General features: G+C 44.8%; 1 protein-coding gene across 1 annotated transcript in view; it reads left to right on the top strand.

The window, feature by feature from the left end:
* WDR33 (WD repeat domain 33) overlaps positions 1-23897 on the top strand; it is a 1021886-nt gene that overhangs the window by 168724 nt on the left and 829265 nt on the right. Inside the window, exon 3 of the mRNA XM_085634920.1 lies at positions 4727-4795. Coding sequence (XP_085491046.1) covers positions 4727-4795 — 69 coding nt within the window. The remainder of the gene's footprint in view (positions 1-4726; positions 4796-23897) is intronic.

Here is a 23897-nt window from a genome sequence, read left to right as displayed (position 1 = left end):
CAATAGCAGCCTATCTCCAGAACAGGCAGCACCTCTCTTTATTCAGAGTGCCTGCCATCAAAGCCTTCTTGGAGGGACTGAAACGAGTAATTCCCCCAAGACACCCACCAGCACCAGTGTGGAACCTCAACTTGGTCCTCACCCGACTGATGGGTCCACCCTTCGAACCTCTCCACTCATGTGAGATTCAATTCCTCACCTGGAAAGTAGCTTTCCTAGTGGCAATCACTTCTTTAAGAAGAGTTAGTGAACTCCAGGCACTAACCATTCAAGAGCCATTCATACAGGTTCACGCAAACAGGGTTGTACTTCGCACCAACCCCAAATTCATGCCCAAGGTAATATCGCAGTTCCACATGAATCAAACTATTGAACTGCCCGTTTTCTTTCAAAATCCACAGAATGTAGCAGAGAGAATGCTCCATACACTAGATGTAAAGAGAGCCCTCATGTACTATATAGACAGAACTAAGGTCTTTAGGAAGACAAAACAACTTTTCGTTGCTTTTTCTCCACAGCACAAGGGCAACGCCATTTCCAAAGCAGGTATAGCCAGATGGATCGTTAAATGTATTCAAATTTGCTATCAAAAGGCTAAATGCACATTAACGATTCCCCCACGAGCCCACTCAACACGTAAGTTAGGGGCGTCCATGGCTTTCCTGGGAAACATTCCTTTACAGGAAATATGTAGAGCAGCCACATGGTCCACTGTACATACATTTACCAAACACTACTGTGTAGATGTACACTCAAAACAGCAGGCAGCTGTAGGACAGGCTGTTCTCAAAACTCTTTTTCAGACCGCTGCAGCTGGCACTGGTAGCCGCTGCTAATGGGAGGTACTGCTATGTATTCTATGCAGATATGAATTCAGCAGCCCACATGCCTCGAACTGAATATGCTACTTACCAGTATGCATCTGTTCTTGGCATGTAGGGCTGCTGACATTCATATCGCCCACCCTCCTCCCCGGCGCCTGTAGCAGCTGCAGCTCTCAATTACTGTATAGCATGGTCATCACTTTCTGTATCTACTCCATCACTGCCACAATGGCGAAAAACAATCTGAGGATGGAGAGGATGCCCATGCGCACTGTAGTCCAGGGGAGGAGTCACCTATCTCAGGATACTTCGAAGACTCTTCCAGGACAACAACGTGCAAACATCCGGACCCAACACTAGGCGGCGATCTATGCACAGATATGAATGTCAGCAGCCCTACATGCCAAGAACAGATGCATACTGGTAAGTAGCATATTCAACACACCACAAGCCCAGAAAAGGGGGAGGACGTGGGAGGTGGTCAACATAGACAACGAGTGGGGGGCGGGAGCAAAGGAGACAGACAACGGGCTGCACTAAACTTGGAGATAGGAGCAAAGCTGGAAGACAAGTAGGAAACTAAACCAGCATTGGCTCACGGACAACTTCAAGCCGTGAATGTGATCGCGATCAAGTGCGGCGCGCGCCTGCGCACATGCACTGTATCTCTAGGCAGGCCATGATAGCACTTTTTTGAGCCCTCACAAAAAGTCTCGCCAGACCAGCGCATGCGCTGGGTCAGGCGAGACCTAAAAATCTTTGACAGTTGCCACTCGAATCCCGTCTCGCACATGTATCTCACTAATATCTGGAACTCTCTCAAGGCAATGTCCTGTGAAGACAACCACCTTTCTTCCATTACCAAATTGTTCCAAGGAGAGACCCTCACACCCCTTCTCCACATCCAGAGTCTTTGTAAACTAAGGAAAATTCCCAGATGTATTTAAACAGGTCAGATCCTTCTACTGCCAAAGAAACCATCCCATTCCAGCCGACCTCTTCTTCTAATTCTACCCTTTTACCAATCTTCAATTAATAGGGAAAATTACTGAGAAACAGGTCGCCACCCAGCTGCAGGGCTTTTTCAGCAATAATAATCTCCTACAGGACTACCAATCAAGCTACACACCATGCTGCGGCACTGACTCGGCAGCACTAGAATTAGTTGACGCAGCCCTTCTTAAATGGAAAATCCTGTGCCCTGGAACTGCATGATCTCTCTTCAGCCTTCAGTGGAGTTCACCAGCCAGCTCTGATGAACACCCTTAAAACATGCATGGGACTTGTAGTTACTATCTTCAAATAGTTCACATCCTACCTTGCCAGCAAGTGCCAGCTCGTGAAAGTGGGCCCCACATGGTCAGACGCTACCATTCTACTGTGTATTACCCTAGAGCTCTACCCTAGAGCTCAGGTTACCCTAGGGGTTATGAAATGCTTGTCAGCATCTTTCCTCTGGGTCGCCAGGGTGGCGCCCAGCTTATTCTTTGGCGCAGTGGCTTCATTGGGGTCAAGCCGGCCAGCAGTCCTGCAGTGCCAGTAGTCACTCAGGCTCGCTCTATTGCATCCAGGAGGGAAGACTAGAGTGGCGCTTAACGTCTCAGATTTAGGCGTGTCTGTTGGATGGCAGCGGGCCCATGGACCTAGTGTTGCCCTCGAGATACGTGGTCCAAGATTGTGCTCAGAGTCCCTCCTCAGCCCTCAAATCACTTTCGTTGAGCCTCTTGAGAGCAGCTTTCTCAGTCGCCAGAGGTGGGGTGAGGACGATTTGGCCTCCATGGGTGCACGGTTGTGGGCTCTGGGAACGATAGCCACGGGCCTGACCCTGTCATGGGCCGGTCTGTGTCTACGGAGTGAAGCGCACCACCGTCCCTTGCTAGACCGCTGCTAGATGTCCCTGTCGGACACCCATCCTTACCGCAGAGTTCGTGCTGCAGCGCGGATTCAGAATGTATGTTGCCACTGCTGCCCTCCCTCCGACCTGGGGGCACAGTCTCCATAACCTTATCTGTTGTTGGGTCTGTCTGGTGGGTCTCCGGCGTACCGGTCTGGAGCAGCCTCACTCGCCTGGGATCTCGGCAGGTGATGTGGGTCTCAAGCCTCAACTGGGGCTCGCCAGCTTGTTGTCTTCTGTCCGGGGTACACTGCAGGGCTACCTTCCTAGGCTCGCGGACGAGCGTCGGACGTGGTTGGTACGATGTTAAAACGCCCCTCTTCCCACCAAGCAATGCTGACATTTCTTGTCTCAGATGGCTATTTGGATGCAAGTGGATGACGAAGGGGTCTGTAGCACTCCTAGAATGTGACTGCCATCATGACGCTCGAAGCCACGCCCTCCGCTCTGCCCCTAACTGATATTACTTCCAGAGACTTTACCACAAAAACCTCAAGGTGGAGCCTCCTACTGTGGTGACTCCAGAGGTCTGGGTTTCACCCTTTTTTTCAGTGGGTCTGGGCAGTCCCAACTCTGGTACAGTTTGACAGCTAATTAACAGATGCAAATTGTCATCCTCACCTCTTCCTCCTCAGGAGCTGAGTGAAGCACTGTTAATGACTCTTTGTGTGAGAAGGCCTTTGTTCCTTCTGTTAGGGAGCAGTGTAATTAACATGGCTAAGCAGGGTGATTCTGATCCTGAGCAAAATGAAAATTCTGGATGACCCATAAAGTTTACATGTAGATGCTTGGGACTTGCATATTCATATCTGGTATACACGTTTCATTCTATTGTGGTACTGTATAACAGCAACACTGCAGATAAAATAATTAGGCTATACTGAGTTTACTTATGAGTGCCCAATAATATAAGTCCTACATCTGCCCTTGCAGGGTGCCCTCTGCTCCAGGCTATCTGCGCTGTTACCTGGATGTGCACGACAGTCCCACATTCGCAGCCCTCACACGTTTGCGCATGTTCATGTGTAACCAGCCAAGTGTTCTATAATCTTGCTGTGTTGCAGAGGCCTTATTTGAAAAGGCAAACCTTGGCGGTAAACACGCACAGTCCATTTACCATGTGTCAGAACTAGTGAGACTCCCCCGCAGTAATAAGTCCAAAACCTGGTGAAGAAAAAGCAAATCATCCTGGTGGATTAAATGAGCAGAACCCATTTTGCCACAGTGCCGTGAAATTAACAATCAAGTTTTGGCAAAGCCAATTCACTTAGCATTTTTGGTGTTTGCTCTGGGTTCAACATTTGTTTTTTGAAAATTACAACACATAGTTGTGTAGTTGTATTCTTATAGTGGATGATGAAGTAAAGGTGATGGCTAGTTATATTGATGAAAATATGGGTGGATGGATGTTAGCAGAGATATGAGTGCATAGGTGTTTCAGTAGCTGGATGTATAGCTAGACGGGTATGATGGAAAATTAGTGCTGCAACAAGAATGTTGCAGAGCACTAGCAACCATTCCATTACCATGTGACAGATGACAGCAACCTTTAGTTATATGGGCACCAATAAAGCATTTCTTTCACAGACACAAATGTTGTATGGACGGTACCTTGTGGCTCCACTGGAGTGAATAGGTGTTTTACCCTAAATATCTTGTACACAAAGTATTTCTTTTTGATGAGTGATGTATGGGTGTATGTCAATACAAACCTAGCACTCTGTAAGTTATGACTCATCCAACAGCCATTTGCTGGAGTGAGAGCTAATAAACTGAGTAAAACCTGAAAAATTGACTAATGAGAGCTGATCCACTGCACCTCTTTACATTGATGATGTGCCTCATAAGTGGCATTATTTTTTTGGGGTAATCACCCTTGCTTCCCAGTCCTTCAATCTGCTCGAACTATTATTTTGTGCCCCCCTGCAATATATTGTTGAGCTATTGTAGTGTAAATGGCAAATTTTCAAATCTCTGTAGTGACCGGAGAATACTATTATTATTCCAGAACAGAGTGTGGCAGAGAGATCAGCGAGATATGCGTTCTATCCAGCCGGATGCTGGTTACTACAACGATGTAAGTATATGTACAGTTTTGAAATTTGTTCTTTATCGTTGCCACTATCTCCAGGTTTTTTGGCTTAGTTTCTACGTAGTGTTCGCTTCATCTTCTTTTTCTGTAGGCTTGCAAAATGGAATAACATTTCTGCATGTGCCTTCCTGTGCCTGCTTGAGGTTCAAATTCTTTAGTATTTATTTTATAGTTATATATATGTTCTCCATGCTGCAGTACACAATTGTCCTAGATTTTGTGCAAATAAAACTTATTTGCTGCAGTAATTTCAGTATTGTCAGTCCTATAGCTTCTTCAACCTTAATGGGGAATCTCTTTTAATAGTAGCAGTGAGTGGAGACCTGTAACATTTTAACAGCTTATGCTTACAAGCTAATCGGCTAGAATTCTGTTTTGTTGACTCGTATGTTCCATCACCTTACTCCTGAGACAGCTGGTTAATCTCTGCACTATTTGGTTTGCAGCCTTGAGGGAAAACTAATGTTGTCAGGATGATGTAGAGGGAATAGCGTAGATAAACTGACTTGTAGGGACTGAAAGATTACCAGGTCTTGTACATCCAAGTACTTTTAAGGTCCTAACCCTATCACATCTGTGAATGGGAAAATTCTTGACTGTGGCATGTAGAATGTTTTTTTTATTTATTTATTACACCATGGCTTAACCAAGCCGAGCATCTGCCACCGAGTTAGCACCCAGTGCATATTTTTTTGCTGAACACTTGTGCAGCCACCTTTTGCAGTTCACCTTAGTGGAAATTTGTCTGGGGTGAGTATGTTGGTTTGAATTTGTTGCCCTCTAATGATGATAAATGGAAACAAACATGAGTGACCTTTTTCATTTGCTGTGAATGAGGTGCCGAACGAGGTATGATAGAATATATTTTTACTGTTCAGCTATGATAGGGCTAATGGGCTATTTTGTAATAAAAATGATGGGCCTTTATATTGTCAATTTCTATGTTGCTATGCAAGCATACGATTAATTTCATTTGTTGTGTATATTTGGTCCTTGTACGTTTTGATTAGGTTTTCATGCAACCGTGATTACAACTATGTAATCTGATTAATTGAAGAATGTAAGCAAAGATTACCTTATTAGTTTGCTGGCTTTGTTATTTATAAGACAAAACAGATGGTTTCATTATTTGGACAAAAGAGTATTGGCACGCGGGTCTCACACCCATATAGCACAGTGTTGCAGAAAGATTGTGAATGACTTTGAGAGCATTGTTTTACTGATCACCTCAAAGGACCATGCTGATAAGAAAGGAGGCAGCCTCTATTTACACTGCATGTTTGTGTATTCCGCAAAAGGATTACCCAAAGAAAATGAAAAGGAAAAATGGAAAATTAACTTGGAAAAATTAATACTTTTCAGGCCTCAGACTGAATAGGGAACAATGTTCCCCAACATAATCGTTGGAGCGCTGACAGATGGCGCCAGGCATCTTTTGCCTCAACCCCACTTCCGGACATGCCAACACAAGAGCATGTATATACCATCTGACATGACATATATATTTCTGATGGATACTTCTGCCTGTGGATTCCTCACCTTTTGAATACCCTCTGCCCCAGCATTCCGTGGAAATTCTTTCGTAGCTCTCCCACGTCGACGAGGACGCTAATAGCACGGCTACCCTTGCGACTCAGTATGACGTCATCGGAGCCATAAGAAGACCTAGTTGGCATGCTGACATCAGTTCCCTTTTTTCCGCGCCGTCGACACGTAACGGTTTTTCTAGGGACTCTCCATTTTCTTTGTGAATACTTTGTTTCCTTGAAGATTTCAGATGGCTACTTCCAAGAATTCTGGATTCAAGCCCTGCAGGGAATGTTGCGGCCAAAAGTTGATCACGGATTCCCATGATAATTGCCTGTGGTGCTTATCTTACGATCACGATATCGAAGGGTGTTGAAGCTGCATAAAGATGAATCCGAAAGCCCTTCAAGAACGTGAGGCTAAACTCTTTATAGCCAAAGCCAAAAAGGAGAAGAGGGGTCGTAAGCGTGCGAAGCAGTCGTCTTCTCGCACTTCGAAGTCGAGAAAACACCAGAAGTCGAAGAAGAGGCATGGTTCTCGGCGCCGTTCGTCGAAGAACAAGGCTTCGAGGTCGCATTCTCCAGCTAAACGGCTTAGAAGGAAAGACTTTGTATCTCCATCTCCTACTCCTTCTTGAGCAACGCCGGTCCAATCTCTGGCTCCGATGTCCCTGGCGTCGAGAGGCTCTTCGACGCCTGAAGGTTCTCCGGCTAAAAGTAATTCTCCGTAGCCCAGGGAGCCGTCTCCTGTTCGTGTGGCTTCGCATGTGCGGTTGCTGTTTTCACCGGCTCTGCAAATTCCAGATCAGCCTCGGGTGATATCTGCTTAGGAAGGTACAAATCTATATCCCCCTTTTGCTGGTCCTGGAACGGACCCTAAAAATGCGATGTTCAGCATGTTTGCCAGAGCCTCTAACTCATCTGGTGCGCCTTCGGGCCCCGTGGGTCCTTTAACCTTTAATTTGAGTGTAACTCACCAGTATGCCCAGGCGCCCTTCGTGCCATTCTTGCTGACGACTCCGGCTTGGGCATTTTCCGGCGCCGAGGTCTTCCACTCCGGTTCCTTGGACTCCTTCAGCTGTCGAGTCGGCGCCGCCTCGAATTTGATCGACGCCGAGGTTAGAATCTGAAGGTCCTCCATCGACAACGATGCCGTCGTCACCGGCGCCGCGTCTGGCACTGCTGACGCCGATTCTGAGTCATCTCTCTAGGAGGGATGTGCAGAGGCTGCTTGAAGAGGAGGAATATAGACCGGAACAGGAGGAAGGGGAAATTGTCGAGTCTGTGGACGAGTTTGAAGGTTTACAGGAGGCCAGTGGATTGAATAATTCCCCTGAGTATGAACTCTCATCTCCTAGGCCTGGAGTATTACAGGATGTTGCTCCTTATCACGTTGTAATAAGGAAAGCAGCGGAGTTGCTTGATCTGCAGTCCCCTACAGCTGAGGTGAAATCTAACATTCTAACGGAGGTTTTAGATACACCTGCTGCAGTTTCTGAGCCACTACTGCCCATTAATGAGGCCTTAACGGAGCCGATTTTAGAAGTCTGGCAAAAACCCTTGACTGCTCCAGCAGTTTCTAGGTCCATTGCAAGGAGGTACAGACCAGCTCCTGGGGATCCGGAGTTTTTCATCGCATCCATCTCCTGAAAGTATCGCGGTCCAGGCTTCTTGCTCAAAACAATCTTCTGCTTCATTCCCAACTATTCCAGGGGATAGGGATTCAGAAAAAAAAAAGAGCAATCGGCAAAGAAAGTATTTTCTTCTGCGAGTATGGCATTAAAGTCCACTAATGCTACCTGTTTACTTGGGAGATATATCCATGCTCTTATGGACTCAGTCAAGTAGCTGGCTCCAAAGTTGCCTGAGGCTGATCGGAATAATTTCCTGGAGGCTCTTTCTGACTCTCAGGCTGCAGCCCGTCAAGTTATCCAATCGGGTTTGTACGCGGCTGACTCTGTGGCTCGTGTGATGGGGTCTTCTGTAGCAACAAGAAGTCAAACTTGGTTGAGGTCATCTGGATTTTCTCCTGATGTTCAGGCAACCCTGTTGGATTTGCCCTTTGATGGTTTGAGACTTTTTGGCACTAAAGCTGACTCTGCTTTACAACGCTTTAAGGATAGCAGAGCGACTGCAAGATCTCTGGGCCTTCAAACAGTCTAGAGGATACGGCTACAAGCTGTATCATGGTTTTGGAAGGGATGCTTCCTTTTGTGGCCGCCAGCAACCTCAACAGGGCCAGCAGCAGAATCCTTTGTACAAATCGTACAGGGGCAAGAACAGGGGCCGTCTTAGAGGAGCCCCTTGACAGCAGTCCTCCTTCTCTTCTTCTCCTCCCGCCACTGTTGGTGCCTCAGGAAAGCAGTTCTAGATCCCCCATCTTGTAACATGTTGGTCGAGTAGGGGGGCGGGTGTCAGGTGTCCCATTTTCTACAAGATTGGAAATCGATTACTTCAGACCGTTGGGTTTTAAATCTTGTAGAGAATGGGTACACCCTCCCTTTTTTTTTAGAGTTTCCTCCTCCTTACCCTCCTCGTTCAGAGGACCACTTGCTGCTTTTGCAGCAGGAAGTTCTTACCTTGTTACAGAAAGGTGCGATAGAGGTGGTTCTGGAGCAGGAAAGGGGTCAGGGGTCCTACTCCCGGTATTTCCTGATCCCCAAAAAGGACGGTCAATTGAGGCCGATCTTGGACCTCCGGATTTTGAATCTTTACTTCAGGCAGGAAAAGGTCAAAAAGTTGACCTTGGCTCAGGTTCTTCTTGCGCTGCAACAGGAAGACTGGATGGTGTCTATCGATCTGCAGGATGCGTATTTTTATCTTCCCATCCTGAAGTCTCATCGGAAGTATCTCCAGTTCACGGTAGGATCGCAACACTACCAGTTTGCGGTTCTTCAGTTCGGTCTGACTTCTGCACCTCGAGTCTTTACGAAGGTGATGGCGGTAGTAGCAGCACAACTCGGGTGGTCAGGGGTTCCTGTTTTCCCCTCGCTGGACGACTGGTTGTTGACAGCACAGTCTCCGGAGTCTCCGGAGTTGGTGTTGCGCCATTTGCAAGCAACAACGCAACTGTTGTTCAAGTTGGGTTTCCCAATAAATGTACCCAAATCTCACCTGGTTCCTTCTCAGCGCTGCCTGTTCATAGGGGCAATACTGGACACTACTGTGTGTTGGGCGTTTCCGCCTCCGCAGAGGATTCTTGACATTCAGGAGATGATTCCTTTGTTTCACGATAGAGCGGTTGTTCCAGTCCTTAAGGTTCTACGCCTGCTCGGTCTGTTCGCTTCCTGCATACTGTTGGTCAGTCATGCACGCTGGCACATGAGGGCACTCCAGTGGTGCCTCCGCAGGCAGGGGTTGCAACACAATGTAGATCTCGGGGAGAAGGTCAGAATCTCCAGAGACGCTGCAGCGGAGCTGACTTGGTGTAGTGTGCAGGGCAACGTGTCTCGGAAAGCCCTTTCAGCCTCCTCTGCCGGTGACCACAGTGATCACGGATGCCTCCACTCTAGGGAGGGGTGCTCATCTGGGGGTTCTGGAGGTCAAAGGTCTTTGGTCTCCAGAGGAAAGGTTGCTTCATATCAACCTTCTGGAATTAGGGCGATATGTTTGGCACTAAAGGCTTTCCTTCCTTCCCTTCGCGGTTAGTCAGTTCAGGTCCTGGCGGACAACACTACCGCGATGTGGTACATCAACAAACGGAGGTGTAGTATCGTATCGCCTCTGTCGAGAGGCTCTGCTACTCTGGTCCTGGGTTCAGGGCCATCAGATTTGTGTTTGCAAATCTAGCCGGTGTGCTGAATGTTCGTGCAGACAGTCTGTCGGCATTACTCAGCCGATCACGAGTGGCGGCTTCATCTGGAGGTGGTCCATCACATCTTCCAGATGTGGGGTCTCCTCGGTTGGACCTGTTTGCCACCCACGAGAATGCGCACTGCCCGTTCTGCAGTCTCCAGTATCCGATGCAGGGAGAGCTGGGGGACGAGTTTCAGTTGGATTGGAGTTCACAGCTCCCTTACGCGTTTCCTCCCATACCCTTGATTCCTCCGGTTCTGAGGAAGATCTGCCAAGACCGGGTCCAAGTCATATTGATCGCCCCGGATTGGCCAAGAAAGGTGTGGTACACAGATCTTCTTCACCTCTCATCGCACTCTCCGCTCCGTCTCCCTCTCAAGGCAGACCTCTCGCAGGGGCAGGTTCTACACCCCCACCTCCAGAGCCTGCACTCTCATGCCTGGAGATTGAACGTGGCAACCCGAGTTCCTTCTCTCCCGCCGGATGTGGTGGATGTTATTTTATCGTCCAGGCGACACTCCACTAATTCTATTCATTCCACCAGGTGGTTTAGATTTGTCAAATGGTGTGGAGGGAGGTCTGTTGATCCTTTTGAAGGCTCACTTATCGGATGTTCTTCAGGTTTCGCTTTTCCTGGCCCAGCAGGGTTGTGCTGTGGCCACTGTTAAGGGCTATTTGTCGGCTTTGTCTGCTTTTCTATGTTTGCTGGACCATCCGTCTTTAAGTCCCCCATTGTTATGAGGTTCATTAAGGGACTTACCAATAGGTTTCCTCCCACTCCTTTTATTATGCCTCAGTGGGATTTAAATCTTGTTACCTTTTAATGGGTTCTCCATGTGAGCCTCTTCATAGTTGCTCGTTGAGGCATCTCTCTTTTAAGACGGTTTTCTTGATTGCCATTACCTCGGCTAGGAGGGTAAATGAGCTTCATGCTCTTAGTTCTAAACCTCCTATCTTGACCATTCATACAGATAAGTTGGTTCTTAGGACCGTGGCTGCTTTCCTTCGTAAAGTCGTAACTCCTTTCCATTTTGGACAGTCCATTACCATGCCTACCTTCTATCCTCCCCTTCACCCTTCCAAGGAGGAGGAGAGACTTCATCGTTTGGACCCTAAGAGAGCGGTCCGCTTTTATTTGGACAGAACAAGAGATCTGAGGCTGGATGATCAGCTCTTTGTGGGCTACATTGGGCGAATGAAAGGCAAGGCTGTGCACAAGCGGACTCTCTCTAGATGGATCATCTTGTGCATCAAGATTTGCTACACTTTGGCAAAGAAGGACCCTCTCGAAGGTATCGGAGCTCATTCCACTAGAGCGAAGTCGTCTTCTGCTTTGGCTAGAGGTGTTCCTGTTTTTGATATTTGTAAAGCAGCAACTTGGGCCTCCCTCCATACTTTTGCAAAGCATTTTTGATTATATTCGGAGGTTAGGAGGGATGGTCATTTTGCTAGTTCTGTTTTGCAAGATTTTTTGGTCTAATCAGGTGGACACCCTCCTCCGGGAGAGGTACGGCTTTGGGATTCTATTCAAAAGGTGAGGAATCCACAGGCAGAAGTATCCATCAAATGAACAAGTTACTTACCTTCGGTAATGCTTTTTCTGGTGGATATAGTATTTGCCTGTGGATTTCTCATGGTCCCACCCACCTCCCCGTTGTCCACCTGTTTCTACCAAAAAATTGCTTTAACTGTTTGACATGAAGGTTTTTAATGTCTTTTTCATGCTTATGTTTAAATAATGGTAAATGCTTGGTCTGCTGCCCTTTTGCAATGCTTTTATTGGTTATGCATTTGTATATATAAATTTGGTATACTGTGTATAGATGTGAAAATGTGTCGGTCTGCCTGTTTGCCTGGGTGGCACGGAAAAAATGGGTGGAACTGACGTCGGCACGCCAACGAAGTCTTCTTATGGCTCCGATTACGTCATACGGAGTCGCGAGCGGAGCCGTGTTATTATGATGTCCTCGTCGACGTGGGAGAGCTAGGAAAGAATTTCCGCGGAATTCTGTCGCTGGGGGTATTCAAAAGGTGAGGAATCCAGAGGCAGATACTGTACCCACCAGAAAAAGCGTTACCTAAACTATGTAACTTGTTCTTCTCCACTATTCAGTCTTTCATAGTTGTACATGCTTGAATCTTCCCCATCATCATGGTGGGAGTCCTACAGTTACTATTACAAGCAATTCATAGATGAGCATTACAAAACCATAAAAAGAAATGCCATCATTAACCAATTGACATTGCTTTAGAACAACCAAAGTTCAACCAATCAAAGAGCAGCCCCTGAAGCGCTGTCCATCCCCCCCCCCCGACCCCATACCTCAGATTTCTTGCTGCATATCATGGGAGAGGGAGGCTCCCTGAGCTATGCTTACTTCTTTAGTGCTCTCAGTCAACTTTTGACTTCTACAAGGACATTTATTGTCTTTGCTCTTAAATCGGGCGTAAGGTGACATATTGGCTATGATTTTATTAAATAGCTGTAAATCATGGGGTGAGCCAATATTCTTTTGAGAGTATCCCCATAAGGAATGCTTATATTGCATGTATTCGCTCCACATGCCTAATCGATATAAACATTACCATAACTTTTAGGCCAGTACCTTAAAGGATAGGGAGACAAGGCTTCTTTTGCGGCTCCAAAAGGTAAACGCTTTTGAAGATTAAACAGTTGGTAATGAGGGGCAGGGACCATCTTTGCCCTACAAAAAAGAGATGGAGAGCCTTGAAATACCTCAAAAAATTGACTGACACTGAAAAGTTGTCTTCGAACATAAAAAGCCCTATAAAAAAATCTAATCCGTTCTAAACCTTTAACTCTTTTAAAAGACTTCTTCTGATAAGAGGCAGACGATGGGCCCATTTTCGGCGAGTAAACAGTTGACTAGTAAAACGTCTATGATGAAACTGTAGATGACACCGTCGACTAGCTAGATGATAACTACAGTCTACACCATGACTATGACAACAACTTTGTTGTCCAACATTATAGACAATGTTTCTATGGCAACCTCCGAGCCTGCTGCTTTTTCTAAACATAAAAGAGCACTGTTGACTGCACCCTTGATGGGCACATCAATGGCAAATCAAGAGACTATACACATAACTGAGGAAGGTTTTCAGATTACCAATCATTCAAATTAGACCTCCAAGTAAAATGCATACAGCAGACCTCAAACATATTACTCTAAAGACAGCCTTTCTCATTGCGAGAACATCACCACGAGGAGTAAGTGAACTGCAAGCTTTAACGGATCAGGAACCCCTCTTGCAAATCCACAAGGACAAAGTCATCCTAAAAACTAACCCACAATTTGTGCCAAAAGTAGTATCTAAGTATCACTTAAAAGATTCTCCTGCCAGGTTTCTTCCAGAACCCAACAACTAAAGCAAAGAAGCCTCCATATCCTAGATGTAAGGAGAGCATTACTATATTATTTGCAGAAAACCGAGCAAATCAGGAAAACTAAGCAATTGTTTGTTGCTTGCGCACATACCAACACAGGATCAGCTGTCATAAAAGCAACTATTGTAAGATGGATAGTACAAGCTATCCAGTTATGGAATGCCAAAAAGGAACTAACAATGCCACCAACCGCTCACTCCACTATAATGAAAAGAGCAACTCTTGCATTTATGGCAAATTTACCCATTGATTCCATTTGTGCAGCAGCAACATGGGCATCACCACACACTTTTACAAAGCATTATTGTGTGGACATACAAATGAATAAGGAAGCTGAAATTGGACACAGTGTGCGTCAACACCTGTTTGCAAAGTCTTCCTTCCACCACAGCCTCCCAGGCACGGGGGAAACCGCTACCTAATCTGATGCACAGCATGTGAATCCAGAAACGGATTCATGCTGCAAACGAAATGGTTACTTACCAATTGGAAGAATTTTCTGGATTCACATGCGACTCACCCGGCCTCCCCTATAAGGAAAACCAAGTTATTCAATAACCATCTCAAGGATTACAAAACATAAGGAAAACAGAAAAAAGAATCCGAAGATGGCCACCACGCATGTCGACCTCCAGGATACCGTCTGACGTAACACATGGGACGTACCTGGCACCAAATGGTGGTCTGCAGCGACCAAACAAGAAAAAAAAGACAATTCCGTACCCAACCACTAGATGGCAGAATAATGCACAGCATGTGAATCCAGAAAATTCTTCAAGCTGCAAAACTATTTCGACTGGTAAGTAACCATTTCGTTATATCACCCTTTTTTTTGCATCACCTGCACCAACTAGCTTGCTTCCAGAGAACACTGTATGTTTCTATGAGCTTCTAGAGTGGGCCTAGAAAAAATTCAACCTTTCTATTGCAGTTGAACAAGCAGAATGCTTCCTTTATGATTTTAAGGACACGGTAAAGAATAAATCAATTCTTGTTGTAGATTACATTTAGGAGGAAGGTCAGAAGCTGATGCAAAGTCCAGTGTCCATGGCGAAGGTTATTCCTCGCCTTGATTTAAAAAGTACAAGGCCACAGAGCATTTGCCCACATGTCCAGACTTGGTGGAAAAGCAGATAGATTGAGAAACCCTTCTACTCCTTGTTCTGCTCTACCAGATAAAGAGGGAAGACCATGCAGAAAACTTTGACTAATGTTCTCTCAATGGCGGCCGGAACAATCAGGGCCTCTAATGTGCTTGCCATTCTTGGAAGGTATTATAGACCGATTTGATCTGGTATGGTAGCCTTCCTTGAATTTTTATCCGAGGAAAGAAGCAAAAAACATCTTGCAAGAAGGCTAATGGGCCTCATCAGAAATCATAGACGCAGCAATTGATGTCGCTTTTATAGCTTTCCGGTCACATGTCTGGTGGTTCGGTCCTTTGCTGACAAGGTTGGTTAAATGCAACCTCTTTCCAACCAGAGGTTCAAATAACATTTTTGGACATGCCATTTTAAGAAGAATCTCTTTGAAAAACATGTGGATGAGTCACATTAATCCATGAAAGCAGACACAGCATATTCCCCAACTATCTTGCCACAAAAGGACAAAGCCTCATTGTTGTAACAGATGAAGCCAGTTTTCTTATAGGGATTGTTACCAACCATGTAGATATCGGCACTGCCCTCAATTGCTGCAGGGTTACTGTCAACTGTATGCACAGCAGCAACCATACACATTCCATCCTGCAACATCTTACTTGAGACAGCCCACTCGTAACAGACCCACAGCTGTAGGGAAAGATCACAAAACATCAAGGTGTCACCGACAATCCCCAGGCACCAGTCACCTCTCCTTCTCCACCCCAGCAGCGTGGCATATAATCAGCCAGCTATTACGCAGGCTGGAAAGCTCTTAGGATCAGTGGGACATAACACAACACGTGCACACCCTGGAATTAGTTCAAAACCCTTCTTGAAATCCTCCATGCAAGAGGTTGCATCAACATCTGAGTGTTAAAGCAGGAAATATTTTATTTCTTTTGCAAGGGAGCAATTGAGGACCTCTGATTATATCCATTAAAACAAATGTTTCTATTAAGACCCATTTATAAAAAAAAAAATAACAGTTGGGAAAATGGAGACAAGTGATGGATTTGTGACTTCTAAGCACATTTCTAATGAATTAATCCTTCAGAATGCTTTTGTTCCAAGGGATTCTGCAGCTACTAAACCTGGGTGATTTCATTACATCACTGGATCTCTTGGATGCTTTATTTCACATGCCTATGCACCTAAAGCATTGAAGGTATCTGAAATTTGACGTGGCAGGGTGCCCTTACGAATTCAAGGGTCTTCCCTAGGCTACGATCTGCTGCCAGACTTCATCAAATGCATGGAACCAGGAGCAGCATTCTTCAAAAGGAACAGTCCTCAGATGTTTCTGTATTAAGACTGGCTTGTGAAAGGCTTTTTTCCAATCTTTAAAAAAAAAGTCAGATCTTTTCTTCAAAGATTTAGACCTCGAATTAAACAAGGAGAAGTCATGTCTAAAGCCATGCAGGTCAAGAATGTTCCTGGGTTAGTCCTAAATACAGATCTATGCAAAGCTTTCCCCACAAAGGATTGAATTTAATCCCTAACAGACCGAATTTTGCTGTGTGAATAGTTTCTGAATTCACATGCTGTGCATTATTCCACCATCTAGTGGTTGGGTCCTGAATTCTCCATAATAATCTTTGTCCTTCTGTTGTTGGTGGGCGTTGACGTCGTCGTGCTTCCTCTGGAAGCTCCCAGCTTCGGTCACCATCCTCAGATTTCTTTCCACCGATGGTGTCTGGATGCATGCTGATCGCTCCAACAATTGGATGAAAACTTTTCCCGAAAATCAGGAGTTCACAGAGAGTCTACCAGAGTGAAGCAAACATCTAAAGAAGGTACCGGAGAAGTTGCGCGAGAAGGACAAGGGTTAATCACCCACGCTTCTTGAGACTGCGCATGCAGAGGGTTCCCAGTACTGTTCCAGTTTTGCACAATCTGTCTCCATAAGTTATTTCAAAAGGACCAACACCCGGTCTGCAACCTCTGGCTGCCTTGTAGATCACCAAAGTCAGGAATGCGATGCCTGTTCAGCTTTCACCCCGAAGACTTTGAGGATGAGGGGGTCAGAGAAGAGTCGACCATACCATGCAGGGCAAACAATTGGATCCCCCCCCACCCAGTCTCTAGACTTGGGCCTCTCAAGCGATGAAGAGAACGCCGCCGAAGGACTGTTGCTGGGATTCTGCAGCTACACAGAACTATGCACAGGAAAACAGGACCTTGGTGTATAGGGATGTACGAACTTACCACCTTAGTACTCAAAATCCCAAAACCGACTCGCTATAGTGTCTCATTCGTTCTCCTCCAAAATCACGAAGCTACAAATGATTAGACAACCCAGAACACAACACAACACTCCTGACTCTCTATAGGAATCGCGGTAGCAAGACACACACTTTCGCTCGCTCACTCGTACTTGTTCACAATAAGAATTGACAGCCACTGTAATAGTTTAAAATATTTAGTTAAACTATCGTGCTCTATAATGCAGTGTACAAGCCACTAGCAGTAGCAAGTCGGAATTAGGATTGTTACAATTCCATAGAGTATGAAAGGGGATATCATTATCTAAAAAGACAGTGGAAAACGGACTATAAGGCCTAACCACCCACCCCTTGATTTGAAGAAGTTTATTATATAAACGAAGATCTCTGGGCTTTGTCAGCCGACCCCATACCTTAAATCCTAGATGGAAGGTTTACATCATTGGTACAGCATAGCTCTTCTCCATGGAAGGCGCTCTCTCCAAGCGTGTGTTAAACTGTGATGCAAGAGGTTCTGCGCAGCTGCACAGATATCTAGTCCAGCCAATACCTCAAGTGCTGCCGCACGCGCAATACGGACATCCCCAGAACAAGCCTGGTCATGGGCCTCTAAGGGACCCATCAACTGGTTAAAATCCGGGACTGGACCTGATGTATTGGAGAGGCATAAATCCATAGCCTAGAAGTAGGGGCACTGTCGACAGTAGAACACTGGTTGCACGCAAGTAAAGTAGGCAAAGCGAAAAGTTAATCCATAACACACATAGCGTTGCTAATGGCAAGCATCCAAAAACCTGTTGCATTACATCACAGTACAGTTGCAATTGGCCTGGTCTGTGCATTACCACAAGATGAGCAGCCATTGCGCTGCAGGAACAGAAGAAGCAGGATTCCACCAGCTAACGCTAGTAATGAACGGAATCCTCCGAAAACGCGTGAAAAAATAGAATGAATAAAAGCCGGTATTACTCCAAATATCGTCTGAAAAGAAGTCACTAGGCCGGATCCCACATGTTTAAAAAATAAAAAAATGTGCAAGGCCTTTAGTGTTAGACGCATTAAATATTTGATGTATAAGCTCCCCAAAGTGAAGTGGGAGGTTAGTGTTCAGGAGTGACTAAATCTCGCTAGATTTCCTAGCCACCTGTAACTCGAAGGTCTCTTGAGCTGAAGTGAGAGCCACTTGTTGGAACAAAAGCGCTTTGAACCGGCTTAATTTGTTGAAATCTGTTTTCAAAGTCTGAATGGAAGGCCAAATGGAACTATCTACACTCCCATGCGGGGGCGGAAAAAGCACATTGCTACAGCAAGTAACGCATTGCGAAACTGTCACTAAATACAGAATTCCTGCCCGTAAACCACAGCCGTTAGTAATCAAGGTAAAAGCGGCGATTGATAGGATTGGAGTTCCTTTCAGAAAACAAGCAAGATTAGTCAGATGCATTACAAGCCCCGTGCAATTTAACGTGTTTACAAACCAGGGAATGTCCTACTGTGGAATCGCAGTCCTTCCCTGTTAGGAAAACTTCCTTATCCTCCCGTTGATACTGTAAGTAAAAGGTAGGGACCATAATTCATGGAGAAATGCACTACCCAGGGGTTCAAAGCGGCCAATCAGAAAATGTTGCATACATGATTTAAATTGAAACCGCGAGAACGGGAGAGAGAGAACCCCATGGATTAACCAAACAGCTGAATCCGTCTCCGCCACAGAGAACGGTAAGGGCTCCAATTGTTCAATATGCAACAGTGTATATTCAGCATCTTTCATGGACATAAATCTGTTTCAGTCAGATTAAATGGTAGAAACAAAGCAGAACCATTCAAATGACCCCAAGGGATTTTTCCCATTTTGAGGTCCATGCAAAACTGCTTAACTGATCGTAATTGATTTTGACCATGATACAACACAGATATATCGCTCTGAACAATATCAATAACAGAAGAGTTGTCTGATTTATAGCAGGGAGGGGGCACATCAGGAGCGAGACGAAAGACAGGGGGCACACTGACATGGGGTGGGGAGGGAGGGGGGAGGGCCTGTATGGGCTGGAAGCTTATTCTCCCGGATATTAGCTGGTAACTCTGTATGTGCAATACATTCTTTGACCGGGGAGGAAGTGGGGTTTGTACTGAGTTGGTCCTATGAAAACAATAAAAAATGTTTCAACAAAAAAAATCATTAACAGAAGAGACAATATTATCCAATGTATAAATGCGTGAAGAAAGTGCATTGATGCTATTGCCAACCACGGCAAGTACTTTTTCTAAATTTGCTTGATCAATTTGGCGCAGACAAAGCGCTGCCTCAATCTGTGAAAGTTTCCAAATGTCATTATAAGCCGCATATATAAACCTTTTAGATCTAGGAATCCTAGGTCCCAAGATAACATCAGCCAAATTGATGGCACTCGACAAGAGTGCGAGGTGTTTATCTGACGATAAGGTGGAATGTTCCAACCATTGTTGGCATAATTTACCCACTGAGTATGTGGTGACCGAATGTGGATAATGAAGATGCGGTCTTGTCTGTGTGAAACCAGGTGTTACAATATAAAAACGCAATTGGCATGCATTTGAATTTGTTTGCCACACCAACCATATGGATGAATCGGTTTCAGAGACCTAGAAAGTGTAATTTCGAAACAAAGCCTGCAATGCATCAATAGTATAATTTGTTTGAGCACGCCAGTTGTCATATTCCGCTAATGACGGAATGGATGGGATATTCCAATTTTTTTACAGTTTCCAAGCCAAAGCAAGTGGTTTGGTACGCTGTATCATTTAAAGAGAAAATTGTCTGGATTAGGCAGGCACAATGCAAAGCCTCAGTTCCCTGAACCTGCCAAGGCTTCGTACCCCAGACTGATTTTAAATCAATGGTTTCTTTCCAGTGATCATATCCCTGTGCAGCCAATTTAATCCTAAAAGAGTTGGAGTAAACCAGTTTAGTTCGGGTCAAGATAAATTTGGATTGAGATGACAATTGCAGTTTAAAGAAATACGATTACGGATTAGGCGTGTCATAATCTGTAAAATATGTGAATTTATCTCCAAGAGTTTTAGAACTCCCCTGCACCAGAGTAGGACAATGTTCCCATTGAGTGTAAGATAAGGTCTTTGTGTAAGAAATGATGCCCATATTGTTAACAGTATATATATCAGCATAAATGGCAGAATTTAAATACAAATCTTCAGCATCAAAAGCAGCATAATATTTTAAATTGGAAAACCATGAATGTACTGCTTGCACATTCCAATCATCAGAATGTATGTCCCGTGTTACCACATCTAATGAGACGCAAAACACGTATGGCACCCTGAGCACCTCGGTTGGGCTGTGAATTTTGAAAGCTACTTTTTCCCAAACTATGCCATCTGCAACCGGGAATGCTGAAATGTGCACAAGAGTCTGATCACGTTTCATGATAAGGGACAATTTGTGTGGGGCCAGAATTCCATCAACCAAGTTCACAGCAGAGCGTTCTGGCAAATAATGACCATTGATAAGTAAGAACAACACTGACACAAATCCAATCGACGTAAAGAGGAAAATTAGGATCAGCACCAACCAGATGTAGGTCCATGGTGGAACCAGGTAAGTCTTTTTGAACCACAAGATGAAAACACTTCATTTAGACCTTTGTTTTCTACCCCTGTAGATTGGGTATTTTCACCTACTCATCCTTCTTACGCAGTGAGGGATCTGCATTTTATATGGTCCAGTCTATTACCTGTTTATCTTTCTTTCCTTCTACTTGTCCCACCAAGGAGGAGGTATGGCAGAAAAGGTTGTACCCAGGACATGTGCTTTCGTATTACATCACCTGCATGTGACAAGACAGAGGAGATGACCAGCTCTTAGTTGGCCTCGCGTGCTAAAATGGGGAGGGCGGTGATCAAACACACTATTTTTTGTTGGATCATCTGCTTTATCAAAATCTTCTAGGCCTGGCAAAGAAAGAACCTTTTAGAGCGTATTTGTGGCCAAACCTCTTGGTCCTTGGCTGCCTTCATGCCTCTCTTCATGGACATTCTGGTTGCTGAATTCTGGATGGTGGCTGCATGATCATTCCTGCATACTGCTCCAAAGCAGGACTGGCTAACTTCTCAGACCTGCAGTGATGGGTACTTTGTCAGAGTTCTGTTGTATGACATCCTTGATTTTGATTTTATTTTTTATTTAAATCTGTTTTATTGTACAATAGTCCGCAATTTGCCTGGAACAAGGGCAATACAAAATATCACAGCAATGGCATGTACAAACTTGTGTTGTTCACCTGTAAGTGTACAATAGCAACTGTAAAAATAAATAGCATCAAACATAACTCGGTACAGTATGTATGCCAGTGTAGTGTCAATGATGAAAGACCAAGAGAGTAGACCACCCCCCACAGCTTCATTATTCCCTCTGGAGTGTATGACTCAGTTGATTAACTGGAATTATTTATTCCTACGTTCCAGGGAAGTAATGCTTTGGAACTCCTCCATAAGGTGAATCTGTGGGAAGATCTATTTTTCTGAACAAAAGTTACATAGCTTTAGCAATAATGTTTTAGACCGATACATATTCTTCCCTCAGATTCTTAAAAGCCTTTCCTCATTACCTAAGAGTTTCTGCTGTGAATAATACGATCCAGAGGTATACAAACAGGCATAGAAAATATATCTGAGTAAGTCATTAACACAGTGCCTAATGTCCTATTGAGTGGGACTTCTAATAGGCATGGCCTCAGATACTACTTGTTCTCTTGGAGATTGTCCTGCAGGCTCGCCAGACAACAGTCATGCAAATGCACCTGTTTGGTGAGCATGACCCCAATAAATGGGTTTTGGGGGGTGTTTTTATGGTGGGACAGTGCATATTTTACCTTCATACTGGGAGATGCCTGCGTCCTCAAAACTGTTGATTGCTCTCCAAATAACATAGATAGTTTAACAATGAAAGTGTCCAACGGATCCTTAAATGAGACAAGTAATCACCCTTTGGGAGCATCAAAAGATTGAGAGTTCCTCACAATCTCGGTTCCTCACCATACTGACTAAGAAGCAGGGCTCGACAAATCCACTCGCCCGCTCGCATATGCGAGGTAGAATTAATAAGGACGAGCTATTTTTAGGTCCTACTCGCCCTTTCTGGCGAGTAGGAAAACAAACTAACTTTTATCCTCTGTCTTTAAAAACGGAGCAAATGTGACAAGTTAACAAGATTTAAAGGCATTTTTATTGCTCACAAAGCTAATGAGCAATAAAGATGCCTTTAAATCTTGTTAACTTGTCACATTTGCTCTGCTTTCAGAGACGGAGGTCAAGTAGGGTGAAGTTAGGTCGAGGAGATTTTTGAAGGTACTAGACCTGCAGGACTTGTACCATTTTTCGGATTTTTCGAGCCCTGAAGAAGGCTAAATGTGGACCAGAGAACCTTGAACAAAGTAACTTTGTCAGACAAAAACTGCATTTGTAGTCAAATGTGAAGCAACACATTGGACCCAAGGATTAAAAAACACAACCATTCACATAACTGACAGGGCTGGTTTTAATATGATAGTGCTTCAGGCATGCATTATTGTTAGCAAAATGAGGAGGTACTACTGCAAAAAGTTAAATCCGGCCATGGTTGCAAACCAGTTATCTATGCAGGAGGACATTCCAGCCATATCACAGCTCAATCCATGCTTTTGCTGACGCTCCAAAGTAAAGAAAAGCAAGTAGGTTAACCCTTTAGGAGGTTTGGTTAGTTTTCTCTTTTCACTGGTTTGTTTTGCAGCATTCATCTTTTCTGGATTCACATACTGTACAATATTCTGCCATCTAATGTTCATGAATTTTTCTCTTATCCTTTTTATTGTTTGAATGCATGACCAGCCACCATTTAGCTAATGGTTTAAGAGCACATAAAAGAGGAAAGAAACAGAGGACACCAAATAACTTCTGCCAACCACTGAGATAATTAGGTGTACCATATGTATAGTTGATCACAGGGTCGAAAAATGTGCGTTCGGTGGGCTGAGGTCGTTCAGGAAGATGGCAAACACACTTATATTTTGTCCCAAGTGACTCCACAAGGACTGCTTCCTCTGATGAAATTCAGCGTGTCACAGCCTTCGACACTGTGTAATCTCAGCAAGGGGACACTCCAAACCGTTGAAAATTAGAGATGGGCGGATTACGCCCCCATGAAGGTGCAGAAAAAAGAACAATCTTTGCTCGGGCACTTTGGTCTGTTGAGCAGTGACTACAACAACATTGAAGACCGAGGTAGCTCACTGAGAAGGTTCTGATGTTGAGGGAGCTACTAAAGAAGGTGTCCAAAGAAGAATATAAAGTGGGTGTAAGTAAACCCACCAAAACATACTGGGTCAGACCTAAAACATTCAGTCTAGAAAACACCGAAGACACCCTAGACGCCTAAATAATTCTCTACTGAAGAGGTTGAAGGAAAAAGAACCCCCTGGGTTCCAACACAATGACACTTAGACAGTGCCTTGTAGATGCAGGCTCGACACTGGGAGGGAGAACAAGTTGAAGCAAGAAGAAATGACTGGTTCTTAACCTTGAGGTGAAAAAAAGACCTCTAGGTCTAAAAGGACGCATTCCTCCAAAAGAAGAGGGATTTTGGTGAATCCCATATAAGTTTTGAATTCCTTTGAAGCCAGCGAGGGAAAATAGCTTAGAGGCAGAGGTGGTGCCTGAACCTGAGCAAAAGGGACAAAGTATTTTTCGGGGAGGAACAGGTGTATGAATGGGATGGGTTTCAGGACATAGAGAGCAGAGGAAAAGTGGCAAGACACATTCAGCAGATGTGGGCATTGAGTCCTATTTTTTCAAGGCCTTCACCACCATATTTGACTTTGATGTACAACGCAGTGATAGAGAGCCTCCAAGTACAACTGGTGGAAGAACAGTGAAAGTCTTATTTTCTCCTGCTAACCCTTTTCCCATCACAAAGGAAGAGCCAATATCTTCCTATGTGCCCAAGCTTTTTTAAGCATG

Source organism: Triturus cristatus, chromosome 11 (assembly GCF_964204655.1).
Source record: "Triturus cristatus chromosome 11, aTriCri1.1, whole genome shotgun sequence".
Lineage (NCBI taxonomy): Eukaryota > Metazoa > Chordata > Amphibia > Caudata > Salamandridae > Triturus > Triturus cristatus.
Note: the sequence above shows the minus strand (reverse complement) of the source record. Positions and strands in the feature narration are given on the sequence as shown.